Below are 19,742 nucleotides of genomic sequence, written 5' to 3' on the forward strand. Positions count from 1 at the left end.
AGCTTTAAATAAATGTGGTCTGCTCCTGCTGGGTCTTCCAGACACCTATCTGCCTCCCCACACACATCACATTTATTTTAAGAGCTGAGCGGATATGTGTGCATGTTATATTTGTTGCCATATATGCTTATTTTCAATTTGGATTGAGTCTTGGCTGTGGTGTGGCAATCAATAAATATGTTGTTCTTATCTTGGTAGAATGTTATTAGCACTAGTAGTAACTTACCAACGTTTTCTTAGCTAGTGCCTTGTGCTTATTTGGATGTATGTTAACTACCAAATAGCGTAGACGTTTTTAGATCTTGAACTATTCTGAAAATACACTTTGCTATGACTATTGTGTCATTGTGAACTGACACAATAATATTGTTTTCATGCCAAACATACCATTTGATATTTTGGCCAAAGTTCCGACTTTCACAAGTTTGTTCACGTCAGAAAACACAACGAAACATCGGTTTGGTAAAAATGCACACAGTTTATTAGTCGATTGAAGGATAAAGCCCTACAAAAAGCAATCCTACTTTTCATGGTTACTGTATTTCTCTTGAGTTCATCTTTAAATGGCATGGCACTCAGTAGAAATTGTTGTAAGCTTAAATACCCCCCTCAAAACATTACTGCAGCCTCCTCGACTCCTATATTGTGTTATCTGATTTAGCTATTAGTTATGGCAGAATTGTTTTTTCTTTTTTTTGTAATAAGCCAGCAAACTGCTTGAGGCGTCGCCCTTCCTCTGTCTGCAATTCTTCAGCAACATCCAGTTATCAGTTAACATTATCAGACAGACCTTCCTGTTCAGCAATTATCTTGGGTAGAGAGATAGACTACATTTTGGATAGCACTCTAAATGTAAACAGAGAATGATCAGTTATTTACGTGCATAGAACTTGAATGGAAGAAAAGCTCCTCATCCTGCTAAAATATTTCTCTCTGGTCTTTTTCTTTCTAATGCAGTAAAACTAATAAATTTGTGTTGTGTTCAAAACTGTTGAGCATTTCATGCAAAGTCACTATCCCTAGCCTGTAAACAAAGTGTATAAATCAACAAGCAGGATTCAGTGAGTGTCCGAGCTATCCAGAATCTTAATCCCTCTGAGAAACTGCCAGTAGAAAGTTGGAATGTGTGGTTAGTGTTTACTTTCTCACCCTTTGTTGTTGAATTCAAGCAAGACTTTCACAACACAACAGTGTATTACTTTTCCTTTCTTTTCAGCAAATGCAAGTGCCTTATATTTACAGGCGAGCATTAGCAAAAAAAGAAATGTTCTAAGATAGTAGAACGTAATAAGGTCCCACTAAGAAGGAATAAAAACACAATTGTAATATTCAAAAAGTAGTTTTCTGTCTTCAATTCTAATCAAGCTACTGCAATAACCAGTTAGGCAAAAGGCCAGGTCACAAATCATGAATTTGTAGCATTATCTATCTACATTCTTCATTTTGGTTATGTCGTAACTCCATTTCACATTTTTATGTGCCTATCCATCCTCTTAATTTCCGTCAAAATTTTTGCTCCATCCTGGTTCAGCAGAACTGGCTTATTATCAAATCATGGAAGCATTTTATGTTCATTGGGTTAAAGATGACTTACAACGCATATCTTTCTCCTCTCTGTCTCCTTAGGTATCTGGCTAAAACCAAGTCGAATGTCTAAGATGCGAGAAAAGAGGGCAGACTTTGTTACTGGATGTCTGGGTGGACGTGTCATTGCAGCTGGTGGGCTCGGTCAGTACAAGTTAATCTTATATTATGAATTAGTAATTCATGCTCTAATATATTTTAAATCGTGTGTCACGGTTTTTTGTGAGGGCGGATATTTTTGCCTGAATCAGGTTGTATCAATGCATTATTGATCAGTAATTACGGTATGTGAAGGTTACAAAGATTTGTTGTTGAAGTCCATTGATGACGTTTTGATTTCTACATAATTGTACATAATCAGACTATCACAATACAAGTGCACGTCACACATCACTGAATGTTTATATGCTTGAATGATAATAACGTAGGAAAAATAGTACATACAATGAAATGTACATAAGAGAACCATCAATCAGCATTTCCCTTACTGAATACTTAATGACAAATACTGAGAAAATATATCATCATATTCAAGTAATCAACACCCCCAAACACAGACGCTTTATGAATTAAGATTGATTCATCATCAACATTTCATTTTCTCCTTGACTGAACTAAATTTGTTTAAATACAGCATGAGCAATCGTTGAAATCAATCAAAGGTCAGATTTTTTCACCCTCAACGACATGCTTGTTAAGCAGATATTGACTCTCTGTTACAATATTACTCATGGAAACTGTTACGGATTGACTTGAATTTAAAATGTCATCTCACCTGCTTGTCTCCTAAAATGAAAACATACACCAATCACTTCTCTCCTTATGGTGATGTAAAAAAATACTGTGAAATGAATAATAATCTGAGCTCTCATAGTAGGCAACATTAATCATTGAGTAAACACCCTACCCCCACTCTTGTAAAATTTAGTTGGGATGTATAAAGTGCCATATAACTGAGTTGAAAAACACAATTTGAATCCACACACAAAACCCTAAAAATATAATAACGGACACAGAAAGTTCCCTTGTGAAAATATTTGCCTCAAAACAAATTGGATAGTAATGTTTCACACTTAAAACAACTTTAAATTGTCCATCTTAGGCAAGTAGAATCCCACCATGGACTTGTTAGGACACAAGCCAGGAAGCAAAGCCCAAGTCCTTAGTGGAAAGAACATTCTACAAAACAAAGGTGTACTTATATGGTGATATTTTTAGTGAACTGCCACTATGTAAATGATACATTTGTGATGAATCACAGGGAGCTGTGGGGGCGAATGTATTTAAACTAATAGATAAGAACGTAAGATCATTTTAGACAAGTGGCCTTGGAGAGTTTCAGAGAGGGGAAGAATAAAATTGAGAGTGGGACGGACTCAGATCAGAGAACAGTTAAGAGAAATAACTGCAGAAAAAAGATGAAGACGCGTGTGGTTTGAAAAAAGGCAGATCAAAAGCCATGGAAAGAAAAGAATAGTATAAAAGAAGAGATGAATGGAAGATGAACTTGAGAAAGAACAACAAAGAAAGGATCAGAGGAAGGATAGGATTAATGGAGGAAATAAAAAGGAGCAGCTGGAGAATCGACATGACATCTGTGGACCGACAAATCAAAGAAATGGTGGGAAGCCTTTGAGCAACAGGAACCCTTTGTGCATGCGTATCTGCGTGTGTTTTTAAAACAACGAGTGAATCCTAACCCAAGCTGGGCCATTCCATCATGAACACCAAATAAACCCCATCATGTGATGTGAATCTCCATGGTAACTGAAATGACGTGATTGCAGCGCGATGTATAATGACAGCTTTGCACCTGAGCCACGATTTGGCAAGAAATCAGTCTTATAGTCAGAATATCACAGCAAACTTCCATAACGTGGTAATTTGCCCTCTTTAAATTGGACCTCTTTCTTTCTGCTTTTTATCGAAGTGAATACCTCATGGAATTAACGTCGCAAATGTGCCATTAAATAATAAACATTGTATAACTATTGCTCTATGGTGCAAGTGTTGTACTGTAATGCATGCAGTACAACGTTGGCTAACTCTATTGCACTATTCCCAAATGTTTTCTTTTCTTTTTTTTCTTCTTTGTTGTTACTCTTATTATACTATATGAGGCCTTTGGGGCTGGTTACTGAGGCTGTTTGGTTTTGTATCACAGCAACAATAAAAGAGCAAAGTGAGCAGTCAGATTATATCTGGTGTAGTTAATTTTATCCAATTTCAACACCAAGTATCTATGACTGGGATGCGGGGTGCTGGTGCAAATCAAGCACCCCACGACCCAGTCAAGCATAAGCGGTGTAGAAAATAGGTGCAGAGTAATTTATAACCCTTTTCTGGGACGCATATGGAACCACACAGGCAGGACTTGAAATCAATCTTTTTGTGGACATAAATATAAATTCCCGAATTGGATTGAACTAAAAGAAATCTCATTTCCAAGGTCAATTTTTACCCTATTGTGAAGTTAATGTCAATTTTATTCATTAAAAAGTAATTATTAATTTGGCCTTAAAAAACAACAGAGCTTTAGAATAGAAAGAAAAATAGCCAACATTTAATGAACAAATCTTTATTGGGAGTGAGAGGAGAAAAAAAAACTGATTTATCAGTAACCGTGCATTCCCGGCATCGGCTAATATGTATGAAAAACTTTGCATTCACGTCTTAATTTTAGTTTACATTGATATAGAATTAGTAAAATGAGTATCAAATTAGGAAAAGTCAATCTTATCTTTGTCTTTTACTGATATAGGTTACTGCATAGTTAGGAAAACATTAAGGAGACTAGCAATTTAAAAAAAACTTCTGATATCTTGGTGGAGAAACAATGCCAAAAGGCAATTTTAATAACTTAATATTTAAAAGTAAAATATGTTTTTATGGAGCATTTAATGAGGAAATGTCATTTTCAAAAAGTCCATCCAGGTCTTTCATCTTAGACTTCTGAATCATTTTGCATATGTAATTGATGTGGCTTGTTTCTCATTTTAACTGAATAATGATGTCATTTAACTTTGCAGGTAATGAGCCATCACCGTTGGGCTCCGTTGAGAGCTACAACCCATTAAAGCGACGTTGGGAGTACGTGGCGCCCCTGCCGACCTCACGCTGCTCGTCTTCAGCGCTGCAGACAAGCAACATGATGTTCGTCATCGGTGGGGTGGCGCAGGGACCGAGCAATGTTGTGGAAGCGCTCTGCTTACAAGAAACAGTGTGACATGTGCAACCTGCACACCAAAGCTATTCATGCTTGTGTGGAAAAAAGCCAACATGTTTTGGATATAGAAGGTATCAAACGCTTGTACTTTTCCACCTTTACTGATGGAATACTCTTGGGAGTACACAAACTGTACTCCCAAACTCAGCAAGCATTTTTAAAAGAATAAGGCATTGGAGGACATTTGCTGACAAAGCTGGATGAGTAAATACAAGGACAGCCAAGATTGTTGTGAATGATAAGGACAGAAGACTTGCGGCTTGGCTGCCTTGTAAATATCAGGGGAGGATGAAAAAGAGCAAAAAAAAGTTCACATACACAGTATATTAGACTTCTTATGCCTTTGGTCTAACAAGCATTTTTCAGAATAAAAGCAGGGTACTTTTCTGGATAATAAAGGAACATAGGGCCATATCGCATCACACTCCCCTGCTGCTGTGTCAGCAATCTGACATTTTTCTATGATTTTTATTTTTTTTCTCTTTTCTTATACCGATGTGCTTGTGGCAAACTTTTTTTTTCTTGAGCTGTTTGAGCCAGTGTCCCTGGGGGTTTATCGTGATCAAGGACTTTAAAATAGTGGCAGTGACACAGTGCCCAGAGGCGGGGAAACATACCGTGGGCCCTTTACTCAAGCTTTTATGGCAGAGGTTTTCAAATTGGTCCTCAAGGGATGCCGTGGGTGCTGGTTTTTGTTCTAACCGATCCAGCGCAGGCACTTTAACCAATGACGTTTCTGCTAATCCAAACAGAACCTGGCTGCAATCAACTGAGTATACTTGTAAGACGCCACATTGGTGGAGTCGTCTTATTTGGTTGGAATGAAACCTTTCACCCACTTCCACTCCCTTTATGGAATAGCTTGGAGACCCCTGCTTGATGGAGGTGAGGAACAATATTTACTAAGTTAAGAATATGTATTCAAATGGACATAACATGGCTCACTAAACAAGTATTTCAAAAGGATTTCCCTTAGATGTCCATATTATAAATATGTAGATTACATAAATATCTGGAGATAAACCGTCTCACTTTGATTTGTATAGAGTAGATATTTTAATTGTGACTTAACTCAAATATGGCCTAATTTGTATGATGCATTTTCATTAAAAATGGGTGACAAGTTTGCCATAATTTAAAACTAACACCCTGTGTTTTCAGAAACCACTCCAAATCCAACATACTGTACGCCAGGGGTAGGGAACCTATGGCTCGAGAGCCACATGTGGCTCTTTTGATGGGTGCATCTGGCTCTTTGCTAACCTGTGAGCTAAAATATGGAAATCGCTGGTGACAGAACTGAGATATTACATCTAGAACTGCTTTAATCTTCTTTTTTTGCAGTAGACTCTTCTGGAATGCATCCTCTCATTGATTAGCAATAGCATAAGAATCTTTTAAAAAATATTCATTTTTTTTCCACTTTAAAAGTGGTGAAATTACAAAAAAAACTGAAAAGGCACTCATTTACATGTATGTATTTTGACTTTTAAATTGGTAGTATGGCTCACAAGGAATAACATTGGAAAATATGAATTGTTTGTGGCTCTCTTCGTCAAAAAGGTTCCCGACCCCTGCTGTACGCTGTTAATATGTTGGAAATACTACATATACACAAAATGGCTAATATTAAACTACAAATAAATCAGTTGCTCTAAAAGTTAGAACGAATGAAACAAGCATCAAATTACTCTCACATTGTCTTGGTGTTTATTTTTAGTATTTCTAAAGTTTCCCAGTCTTTTGTTGCCCCTGTCACATCTTATTTGGCATGGAATTTAAAAATTAGGGATAATTTACCCACAAAAATTGATATTAATGTTCATTGATTAGAACATTAAATACCTTTGTAGCTTATTCATTTAAATACAGGTTTAAAAATATTTGTAAACTGTTGGATTATGTTTTTAATTTGCATTTCACACAACGTCCTAGCTTTATTGAAATTGGGGTTTTTAATCTTTTTGCCTGATTTTTAGTTAATCTTTAGAAACATGACTCTAACTAAAATTGGGCATTTTTCTGCAGAAAAAAGGACAATGTAATTATAAAACAACATTATAACAATGTAATACAAACACCAATCCGAAAAAATGCCTGATTTTTTTTTTTTAAACACTGATATAAAAATATTTGGTAGTTATTTATGTGTTATTATCATTTTTGTTATTGAGCTCCTACCAAAACCTATACGCACTGAACATGAGTCTCTATTATTAGGACTATCTTAAATCACTGTATCCTCACCTGCCATTAGCCGCAATTACTGCACATTTTTCTCATCTGCAGCCATCAGCGGCAAAATAATTTGCCATCACTGTTAATATCCATTAGAGTGAAACACAGCTCGACTATTACGTTTCCCCCATCTACTGATGCCACCATCTCAGTTTAAATAATGATCACAATACAGTGCACATATTGCCTCAGTTTGACATCAAGCACATTTTGGATTCTACAGATAAATCACCTGAAGGTGATATAAGCTGGGCAACCTTTTGAAGCATGAAATTGAGTTTGAGGAATAGGACAAAGCACACATTGATATATCATTGTTGATTTATTGTTATTTTTTTATTTATTTTTTGCGGGCCAAACTGCTCTTAGTTTGCACCCGAAACCTTAAATCCAGTTTTGTTGCTACAAATAGTGGCTGCTGATTTTCAACCTTCTGCTGTTTTAATAAGGCTCTCCAAAAATGGTTAATGTGCCAAGTCCTTAAATGCCACACCACAAACACAGGGTGGGATCCAGTTGATACTTGTATACATAATTGCAACCACATTGGAGCAAAGTTAATAAATTTACACAAAATGGAAACCCCGGGCAAAATAATATGTAGAGCTGTGGCAAAGGAAGAAAAAAAAAAACACGCATGCATGCACACGCACACAGTTTTCTGTGCTGTTGTGGTGTAAAATATTTTTGGTCTGCTTCCAGCAGATCGCTTTCCTTTGTGGAAGCAACCGAGGCTGGTGCCAACAGCCAGTTGGTTATTTTTGGTATTCAAAATGAAATGGTGATAGGTCGTACAGTCGTACAGCACAATAAGTAAAAACAAATACTGGCTGTTCAAGACAGGGAAAATGCTTTTTCCACTCAGTTATAAAGACAATTCTATCTAGGAACAAATACGGAGGAAAAAAAGAACGAACAAATAGAGGCTTGTGAGCTGCAAAATATATTGTTTTTTTGTGCCGCACTTTTTATAATACCTACAACTGTCGTGTCTTGCTGCCAAAGTTATGAAATTAATGCATACTCATTTAATTGATTTGATATATGGCAGAGTATAAGGCAACATCAATTTTCTGCAATTGCAAAGGAAGTGGGTGGTTGGTTCTCAGACATATCCATTGTGGCATTTTGAAAGCACACTGGCGCTTGTGCACATTAGTGCAAAGCTCCGTGTTTATTATTAGGCAAGCCATCTGGTAGTTGTACTGTCATCTTGCAATTTCATCTTGCATTTTTCTCTGTTCCTTCTCAGAATCCCCCAAAGTGTATTTCCAAGGCTGTCCCATTTTCTCTTATTGAGCCACATTGGCTCGTGGATCTGTTGTGCTATAAATGCCAGGTTAGTTTGTCATCAGATTAGAATTTCACTTGTAGCATCTCTCACGGCCTATTGAGGAGGAATCAGAGCAGGTTGATTTAGAGAAGGTAGATGCCAATTACATGCTGTACGGTCTCAGCAGGGATGATGAAACCCCCCCCCCCCCCCCCCCCTGCATGATTGTGGATGTAAATCGATTCATGTCAAAAGCTCAAATATTTTTGCCAACTGGCTTCCCATGGTGGTCTGTACTTGAGCTTTGTTTTTGGTTACTTCTCCTAGATACATTAGTTAAGGGGGGAAATCAACACAAAGTATAAGGGAATAGTATTGTAGCTAGTATTACATATTGGGGCAGAATTATTAATAACTTTATACACCCCGCCTAACCCATCTAATCCCTCCATTAAAAAACATGGTTTTATGTCACGTATATAGTCTTGTACTTGCTAGATATTAGCATAGTAAATCCTTTTTAAATAAAACTTGCAGTTTTTTTTCTTTAGCTGTACTGCCACCTACAGGCATAATGTGGGATTATTGATTTATGTACTTATGAAGGCATTCTAATATTATTTGTAATAATTACATTAGCAATTTGATAGTTATGCTTAGTATAATTTATTTAAAAAATATATATGATATATATATTTGAAAGGAGGTTTCAAATTGTGAAAATTTAAGTTGTTTTGAGATGCGAGTTATTAATCAGTGATATTTTTGTTTCAAACTATGAGCGGAAATTTTGAAGACAAGCACTCTACGGTGGCTGGTGACTAAACTCATTTCACAACAAGCAGAGAGTAAACAAAACTTCCCGCTATTTATTACCACTTAGCTAAACGTTGCTGTCAAACTAAACATAAAACAAAAGGAATTCCATTTTTAATTATTTAAAACAACAACTGTGCATAACACATACTGGCTTAATACTAACAGACAATAGGAAATACCATTGACACATTAGCCTCTATTTATTCATGTTGTTATCCTTTAAGCAGTATATAATCAAAAATCATGGCGCAACATATGTCCAACACACATGAGTGCTTACGGCCATATTTTGTTTATCCTCTGCGATTAACACTTAACAGACAGAAGCAGAGAAAAGAGCACCCACTTGGCACACCAGAATGAGCAGCACAATGAAGCACAAAGTGTGACATGTGCTTTGTGAAAGTGATGGTAGCGTAACGACTTTAAACCATTTTCACAAAAATTACATTTGGTGGCATACTGTGGATCATCAAATAAACTCCCAGTCTGACTTGCACGTATTAATGTGACTGCCTACCCATCAAATTCTGAAATTGATTATCATTCAAGTTGCAATTTTTAATTTGTTCATGTTGTTAATTTGACAATGTTTTTAAAACCCTCAACCAGCATTCTTACGTGCATAGTTATATAGAATAAGTTTAAACTCTAATCTTTCCTTCATCCATTTTCTATATCTGAAGACGAGATTTACTAATCCCTGAAATTAAGCACTGCAAAGAGGATATGAGGCTAATCACTACAGCACTGCTGCCACTACCTAACAGGCAAAATAATGCAGCGGAATAATTAATGCATGAAAATGAGAGATCCATTGCACCAAAGGGTTGCTCAGCATATTATTGGTACATGGAATATTCAACATTCAAAATACCGAGACACTGTCTGGTGCTTGTTTTCATACCCCATGTTTGTCCACTTTTAACCTGGCCATTTGGATGAAACAAAGCCAGCTGACTAATGGGAGCAGAAGCTGCTTTGTCAGCCTTCCACATCCGTAGTTTTGTTTATCGATTTATCAAATGGAGAGAATTATGTTGTGACATCATTATTAAACTATGTGTTTGGAGATGGTCCTGTCAAAAAACAAAAACATTTCCCACGCTTTCAATAGAGTTGAGATGGTTTGTATTGTTTTACTTATATAATTTATGTTGTGCGTTGAAGTCGTGAAGTGATAGCAAACCTTTATTCTGTTCTCTTTCCTGAATGAGGTACATTTGGAATGGACAAAGGTTGAAGAAAAAAAATCAGCACCAAAGATTGTTTACCCTTAAAATGAATGATGATTAAATCAGTGATTTTTGCACTAAAAATCTCATCATTCGAGTTAGTGTAAATGAATTCCTTTCACTCTGGATCGGCTTCTCATGTTACTACTGCTGATTCGATGATTACGTTGAAGCTAACTTGAGCACTCGTCTTTGGGAAGCAAGGGGGCAGAATTCTGCTCGTGTTGTGATCGCTCTCACTCTCCCTCTTGCCTCACTGTATTGTTTGACTCGTGATTAATATGATGGAAATGTGTCTGTTTGTGTGTAGGGGCGGGATTCTTCCTGATATTTGGTGAACTGTTGATATGTGTATGTAAAAGTGATCAAAACATGATGAGTTGTCTGGCAGGTGTGATCGTTACAATGTTATATTGATGATTGTGTATGTCATAATGCTTTACTTCCCACGTACTTTGTCATCGTAATGATTATGTAGACTATATCTTAATTTTGAAGGTTGCAAGTGCTGTCAGCAAAATCATTTCTTGCACTGACAACTAGAATGATATTCTATTGACAATTGAATAGAAAACTGCAATGTCATCAGCAAGAAAGAAGCTGTAGTTTAGACATGCAATCTCTTCTAATTGTTGTAAACAACTGAGAACACAAAATGGCCCATTGTGTGTTGTTATAGTAATTGTACATTGGTGATTTGGATGTACAACCTTATAACAACAATGATTAACACGACGTGATAATTCCTAGATAACTACATAGCAGGAGATTTTTTTTTGTTATCCAAGGGCTGTCTGTCTGAGATTCCATTTTGTTCTAATAATGATGAATATACAATTTATTGCCATTACAGATAAATGTTTGATCTTCAAGATGTTAAAGTTCATTCAAGTTGGATGTTTTTAAAAGTGCATTACTAATCCGCTTGTTTGATGATGGTATCCTTGAACTAATGGAAGGCCTCCCTACAAACCTGACACACCCCATTAATGTGCGTTCTCAACGCACTTTTAAACCATGGGGAGTAAAATTAAGTTTTACTAATGAACCACTACACAAACAGTATGGCATCAGGTCTTTTTCATTACCTGATCATTCAACCCACACTGCACCACTGATTAGATTGTGAACACAATCGTAAATTCAATCGAGTTTGTCACTCAGGTTAATTTGAATATCTGTGGCAGGTGGTGGTTCTCACAGCAGTGCAGTAGTTCAGTGCCTATAATAAATGTGAGGTTGTGCCTCAAATATGAATCATGTTCTACAATAAACTATTTTGTCTAGCTGTCTAAAAGCCTGTTGTGGAACAATCTGTCCAATTTTCTCTTTTTTTACATCTCCCTGGTACTTTTAAAGATAAAACAAATAAATCGTAGTAAAACATGGAAAAAATACACGTATTGGGACATACCATAGACATCACAATTAGAATTTGCTTTCCAACTTGATCACCAGACCCACCAAAACGCTTCCCAAGTATTTCCAAATATCCTTGAGCAAGATACAGAGTAACCCCATGTTATTCCTCCACTGTTTGATATAGGCAAATGAGGAGATATTTATCAAAGTGCTTTGAGTGCCTTGAAGGTGGAAAGGAACTCTACAAAACTAAGTTCATCTAAGTTTTCCAACTTCTGCAATATCACATTTTTAGAAAATGCAACTAGTAGACAAAATCTGCCCCTTAGGCCTTGTGTTCAATACATGTGGAGTGTGGACTATATGAAGCACGGCTTGATTTTACAGGTGTGATAAAGGTCCAGTTATGGAGATTTTCCACAGGAGACAGCATGACATTATTAATAGTTGTCCCATGTGACAGCCAGCAGGCGTTTAAGTGTGTGTGTTCACAGCTGTGTGAGTGTTTAATTTTTGAGTGTAATGTTGTGTAATTTAGTGTAACGCTCGGTTGAACAGCTGAGTGAGCAGCGCCATGGCAACGTAGGGCAAATGAAGTGTGCACGTGTACTTTACAGGATTGTTGCACTGTCAATTCATCAGGAATGTCAGCTGACCAGGTCATTGAAAATACATGAAGGATAAATACAATCTTATTTTATATATATATATACAGACGCTCCCCTACTTACGAACATTCAACTTACGAACAGCGGTACATACGAACATGTCTGCAAATTGCGTTTAAGTCCAAAAATGTTCGCAAGTCCAATTTTGTATTTCGCGCCTTTTTCGGAGTAGTACTTCTTTCCGCCGCTAATACCGACGCCTGGCGCTGTGAGAGCTCAGCTCACCCAGCATCTACCTTCTTCTTCGTTGCAATGCAGAAGTGCGTGAATGTATCTCCAGTGTGCAAAGAACCTTTTTCATTTGTATCATTAAATATCTCATGCATCCAATATTGAATATGGTTGGTAAAAAGCTAAAGGCTTCTATTGAGGGAGTTGCAAGGAAGAGGCAAGCCATTTCATTTGAAACGAGTGGCAATAATAACGAAGCTTGATGCGCGTGAGAGTGGTGAGCGTTTCACGGGCATTGAATCGTTCGACCGTCAGTACCATTTATAAACAGAAAGATCGAGCAGCAGGACCCAAATATTGAACGTTGCACAAAGTTTGCAAATCAATTGAATGATGCCATACAGTGCTACCGCATCATTTATGATGAAAAAAAGAAGAAAACTGTGCAATCGTCATTAGGTCGCTTCTTTTGGCCAGTTTCTAATACATAAATCTCTCTCTCTCTCTACAGTACTGTACATATTCTCTCCATTTTATTAAATGTTCTTTTTTCAGTACAAACCAATGCGTGTTACTTATACAAGCCTTAAACATACAAATGCACTTATATAAACCTTCAATATACTTATATCGGCCTTAAACATAAATTATAATACAAAATATAGCACTGAATCAACTTACAAACAAATTCAACTTATGAACAATCGCTCGGAACCAATTGCGTTCGTAAGTAGGGGAGCGTCTGTATATGTTTTGACGAAAGTTTGGCGACACTCTTTTTCCTTGTCGACGATAATGTCAAATATTTATTCATCTTATTAGACGTGCTTCATAACTGAGCAAAGAATACCCCGAGATTTGGTACAAACGTAAAGCTGGCATGCAAAATGACTTGAATGGCTGGACATCGTAAGGCTTTTTCTTTAAAAAAAAGTGGTCTATGTAAAGTAAAGCTTTTATTTGTTTAAAAAATAAATACTATGTATATATAGTCAGGCTTTTTTCTTTAAAAATGACCATGTATATTAAGGGTTTTTATTAAAAAATGACCATGTATAGTAAGGCTTTTTTATTTAAACAAAACGACCATGTACAGTAAAGCGTTTTTCTTGAAAGACGACATAGTATAGTAAGGCTTATTTTCTTTAAAAACGACACAGTATAGTAAGGCTTTTTTGTCTTTGAAAACGACATAGTATAGTAAGGCTTTTTATTTACAAAAAAGACCATGTATAGTAAGGCTTTTTTCTTAAAAAATGACCATGTATAGTAAGGCTTTTTTGTTTAAAAAAGACCATGTATAGTAAGGCTTTTTTTCTTAAAAAAACGACATAGTATAGTAAGGCTTTTTTTCCTAAAAAAACGACATAGTATAGTATGGCTTTTTTCCCCTAAAAAAACGACATAGTATAGCGTGGCTTTTTTTCTTGAAAAACGACATAGTAGAGGAAGGCTTTTTCCCTAAAAAACGACATAGTATAGTATGGCTTTTCCCCCTAAAAAACGACATAGTATAGTATGGCTTTTTTCCTTTAAAAAACGACATAGTATTATATGGCTTTTTTTTTCTTAAAAAACGACATAGTATAGTAAGGCTTTTTTTCTTAAAAAACGACATAGTATAGTATGGCTTTTTTCCTTTAAAAAACGACATAGTATAGTAAGGCTTTTTTTCCTAAAAAACGACACAGTATAGCATGGCTTTTTTTCTTGAAAAACGACATAGTAGAGGAAGCCTTTTTTTCTTAAAAAACGATATTGTATAGTAAGGCTTCTTTTCTTAAAAAACGACATAGTATAGTAAGGCTTTTTTTCTTTAAAAACGATATTGTATAGTAAGGCTTCTTTTCTTAAAAAACGACATAGTATAGTAAGGCTTTTTTTCTTTAAAAAATGACATAGCAAGTAAGGCTAAGAGAGTCGGAGAATAAATCTGACTTCTGATTCTTCACCTTCTAGTTATTGCTGTGGTCCACTGGCAAAATCATTGGGTCAGAACATGAGGCGGGAATCAGGAATGAGTTCAATTCCACTCGTTGCAATTCTCAAATTGTTTATTCAGGTAATGAAAAGGATAAATACAACTTCCAACTTTACTGTGGTGCAGTGGCAAAGACAATGGGTCAGAATTTCAGGTGGACTCAAGTTCAAATCAGAAGTGAGTTTGATTCCACTCTTTGCAATTCTCAAATTGTTTATTGAGGTAATGAAAAGGATAAATATAACTTCCAATCACATCACATCACATCATTTCAGAAGACACTGTGGTCCAGTGGCAAGAACAATGGGTTGAAATTGAAGTTGGACACAAGTTCAAATCTGGAGTGAGTTCAAGTCCACTATTTGCAAATCTCAAATTGTTTATTGAGGTGATGAAAATGATAAATATAACTTCCAATCACCTCATTTCAGAAGTTACTGTGGTCCAGTGGCAAGAACAATGGGTTGAAATTGAAGTTGGACACAAGTTCAAATCTGGAGTGAGTTCAAGTCCACTCTTTGCAAATCTCAAATTGTTTATTGAGGTGATGAAAATGATAAATATAACTTCCAATCATCTCATTTCAGAAGTCACTGTGGTCCAGTGGCAAAGACAATGGGTCAGACAGACCTCAAGTTAGTGGATTTGACTGCCATGTGGGAGATGGGGTTCGAATCCCGCTCTCGTTTGACTAATCACTACACTAGTAGTTCAGTAAATGGGTAATCCTTTTTTCATTCAAATAAAGACTTAGTCATTTTTTTCAGCAAAACAATATTTCCGGTCAGCCTTCGGCTGACCGGAAGACAGTTGGGAGGGGGGGTTCCTGGTGGTGTTCGACAGTCGGCCTTCGGCCGACTGCCGACACCATACAGTCGTTGACTGGCGACACCGGGACGTGAACCCTCGACACCCACGTCGCAGGCAGGTGACTTACCTACTACACCACGAGGCGGCCCGCCTATACATGATTGGAAGTTATATTTATCCTTTTCATTACCTAAATAAACAATTTGAGAATTGCAAAGAGAGGAATTGAACTCATTCCTGATTTGAACTTGAGTCCACCTGAAGTTCTGACCCATTGTCTTTGCCACTGGACCACAGTGACTTCTGAAATGATGTGATTGGAAGTTATATCTATCCTTTTCATTACCTAAATAAACAATTTGAGAATTGCAAAGAGAGGAATTGAACTCACTCCTGATTTGAACTTGAGTCCACCTGAAGTTCTGACCCATTGTCTTTGCCACTGGACCACAGCGCCTTCTGAAATGATCTGATTGGAAGTTATATCTATCCTTTTCATTACCTAAATAAACAATTTGAGAATTGCAAAGAGAGGAATTGAACTCATTCCTGATTTGAACTTGATTCCACCTGAAGTTCTGACCCATTGTCTTTGCCACTGGACCACAGTGACTTCCAAAATGATGTGATTGGAAGTTATATCTATCCTTTTCATTACCTCAATAAACAATTTGAGAATTGCAAAGAGAGGAATTGAACTCATTCCTGATTTGAACTTGAGTCCACCTGAAGTTCTGACCCATTGTCTTTGCCACTGGACCACAGTGACTTCTGAAATGATGTGATTGGAAGTTATATCTATCCTTTTCATTACCTAAATAAACAATTTGAGAATTGCAAAGAGAGGAATTGAACTCATTCCTGATTTGAACTTGAGTCCACCTGAAGTTCTGACCCATTGTCTTTGCCACTGGACCACAGTGACTTCTGAAATGATGTGATTGGAAGTTATATCTATCCTTTTCATTACCTAAATAAACAATTTGAGAATTGCAAAGAGAGGAATTGAACTCACTCCTGATTTGAACTTGAGTCCACCTGAAGTTCTGACTCATTGTCTTTGCCACTGGACCACAGTGACTTCTGAAATGATGTGATTGGAAGTTATATCTATCCTTTTCATTACCTAAATAAACAATTTGAGAATTGCAAAGAGAGGAATTGAACTCATTCCTGATTTGAACTTGAGTCCACCTGAAGTTCTGACCCATTGTCTTTGCCACTGGACCACAGTGACTTCCAAAATGATGTGATTGGAAGTTATATCTATCCTTTTCATTACCTCAATAAACAATTTGAGAATTGCAAAGAGTGGAATTGAACTCATTCCTGATTTGAACTTGAGTCCACCTTAAGTTCTGACCCATTGTCTTTGCCACTGGACCACAGTGCCTTCTGAAATGATGTGATTGGAAGTTATATCTATCCTTTTCATTACCTAAATAAACAATTTGAGAATTGCAAAGAGAGGAATTGAACTCATTCCTGATTTGAACTTGAGTCCACATGGAGTTCTGACCCATTGTCTTTGCCACTGGACCACAGTGACTTCTGAAATGATGTGATTGGAAGTTATATCTATCCTTTTCATTACCTAAATAAACAATTTGAGAATTGCAAAGAGAGGAATTGAACTCATTCCTGATTTGAACTTGAGTCCACCTGAAGTTCTGACCCATTGTCTTTGCCACTGGACCACAGTGACTTCTGAAATGATGTGATTGGAAGTTATATCTATCCTTTTCATTACCTAAATAAACAATTTGAGAATTGCAAAGAGAGGAATTGAACTCACTCCTGATTTGAACTTGAGTCCACCTGAAGTTCTGACCCATTGTCTTTGCCACTGGACCACAGCGACTTCTGAAATGATGTGATTGGAAGTTATATCTATCCTTTTCATTACCTAAATAAACAATTTGAGAATTGCAAAGAGAGGAATTGAACTCATTCCTGATTTGAACTTGATTCCACCTGAAGTTCTGACCCATTGTCTTTGGCACTGGACCACAGTGACTTCCAAAATGATGTGATTGGAAGTTATATCTATCCTTTTCATTACCTCAATAAACAATTTGAGAATTGCAAAGAGAGGAATTGAACTCATTCCTGATTTGAACTTGAGTCCACCTGAAGTTCTGACCCATTGTCTTTGCCACTGGACCACAGTGACTTCTGAAATGATGTGATTGGAAGTTATATCTATCCTTTTCATTACCTAAATAAACAATTTGAGAATTGCAAAGAGAGGAATTGAACTCACTCCTGATTTGAACTTGAGTCCACCTGAAGTTCTGACCCATTGTCTTTGCCACTGGACCACAGTGACTTCTGAAATGATCTGATTGGAAGTTATATCTATCCTTTTCATTACCTCAATAAACAATTTGAGAATTGCAAAGAGAGGAATTGAACTCAGTCCTGATTTGAACTTGAGTCCACCTGAAGTTCTGACCCATTGTCTTTGCCACTGGACCACAGTGACTTCCAAAATGATGTGATTGGAAGTTATATCTATCCTTTTCATTACCTCAATAAACAATGTGAGAATTGCAAAGAGAGGAATTGAACTCCTTCCTGATTTGAACTTGAGTCCACCTGAAGTTCTGACCCATTGTCTTTGCCACTGGACCACAGTGACTTCTGAAATGATGTGATTGGAAGTTATATCTATCCTTTTCATTACCTAAATAAACAATTTGAGAATTGCAAAGAGAGGAATTGAACTCACTCCTGATTTGAACTTGAGTCCACCTGAAGTTCTGACCCATTGTTTTTGCCACTGGACCACAGTGACTTCTGAAATGATGTGATTGGAAGTTATATCTATCCTTTTCATTACCTAAATAAACAATTTGCGAATTGCAAAGAGAGGAATTGAACTCATTCCTGATTTGAACTTGAGTCCACCTGAAGTTCTGACCCATTGTCTTTGCCACTGGACCACAGTGACTTCCAAAATGATATGATTGGAAGTTATATCTATCCTTTTCATTACCTCAATAAACAATTTGAGAACTGCAAAGAGAGGAACTGAACTCACTCCTGATTTGAACTTGAGTCCACCTGAAGTTCTGACCGTTTGTCTTTGCAACTGGACCACAGTGACTTCTGAAATGAAGTGATTGGAAGTTATATTTATCCTTTTCATTACCTCAATAAACAATTTGTGAATTGCAAAGAGTGGAATCGAACTCACTCCTGATTTGAACTTGAGTCCACCAGAAGTTCTGACCATTTGTCTTTGCAACTGGACCACAGTGACTTCTGAAATGAAGTGATTGGAAGTTATATTTATCCTTTTCATTACCTCAATAAACAATTTGAGAATTGCAAAGAGTGGAATTGAACTCACTCCTGATTTGAACTTGAGTCCACCAGAAGTTCTGACCGTTTGTCTTTGCAACTGGACCACAGTGACTTCTGAAATGAAGTGATTGGAAGTTATATTTATCCTTTTCATTACCTCAATAAACAATTTGTGAATTGCAAAGAGTGGAATTGAACTCACTCCTGATTCCCACCTCATGTTCTGAACCAATATTTTTGCCACTGGACCACAGCAATAACTAGGAGAGGAATCAGAAGTCAGATTTATTCTCCGACTTTCTTAGCCTTACTATACTATGTCGATTTTTTAAAGAAAAAAGCCTTACTATATACAGACGCTCCCCTACTTACGAACATTCAACTTACGAACAACGGTACATACGAACATGTCTGCAAATTGCATTTAAGTCCAAAAATGTTCGCAAGTCCAATTTTGTATTTCGCGCCTTTTTCGGAGTAGTACTTCTTTCCGCCGCTAATACCGACGCCTGGCGCTGTGAGAGCTCAGCTCACCCAGCATCTACCTTCTTCTTCGTTGCAATGCGAAAGTGCGTGAATGTATCTCCAGTGTGCAAAGAACCTTTTTCATTTGTATCATTAAATATCTCATGCATCCTATATTGAATATGGTTGGTAAAAAGCTAAAGGCTTCTATTGAGGGAGTTGCAAGGAAGAGGCAAGCCATTTCATTTGAAACGAGTGGCAATAATAACGAAGCTTGATGCGCGTGAGAGTGGTGAGCGTTTCACGGGCATTGAATCGTTCGACCGTCAGTACCATTTATAAACAGAAAGATCGAGCAGCAGGACCCAAATATTGAACGTTGCACAAAGTTTGCAAATCAATTGAATGATGCCATACAGTGCTACCGCATCATTTATGATGAAAAAAAGAAGAAAACTGTGCAATTGTCATTAGGTCGCTTCTTTTGGCCAGTTTCTAATACATAAATCTCTCTCTCTCTCTACAGTACTGTACATATTCTCTCCATTTTATTAAATGGTTTTTTTTCAGTACAAACCAATGCGTGTTACAATTCTTAAAC

The 19,742-nt window shown here is 36.9% G+C and overlaps 1 protein-coding gene across 7 annotated transcripts in view; it reads left to right on the forward strand.

The window, feature by feature from the left end:
* Positions 1-19,742, forward strand: part of klhdc8b (kelch domain containing 8B) — a 134,097-nt gene that overhangs the window by 46,427 nt on the left and 67,928 nt on the right. For 5 of the 7 annotated variants that reach the window (XR_013300444.1, XR_013300445.1, XR_013300443.1 and 2 more), the window contains exons 6-7: positions 1,627-1,728; positions 4,614-5,695. Coding sequence is in view for 1 of the 7 variants with exons in the window: in XM_077601776.1 (XP_077457902.1) it covers positions 1,627-1,728; positions 4,614-4,810 (299 nt within the window). In the remaining 6 variants the exon portion in view is untranslated. Of the gene's footprint in view, positions 1-1,626; positions 1,729-4,613; positions 5,996-19,742 lie in introns of those variants that run through there. The other 2 variants (XR_013300452.1, XM_077601776.1) reach the window with 2 other exon arrangements.

Source organism: Stigmatopora argus, chromosome 1, assembly GCF_051989625.1.
Source record: "Stigmatopora argus isolate UIUO_Sarg chromosome 1, RoL_Sarg_1.0, whole genome shotgun sequence".
Lineage (NCBI taxonomy): Eukaryota > Metazoa > Chordata > Actinopteri > Syngnathiformes > Syngnathidae > Stigmatopora > Stigmatopora argus.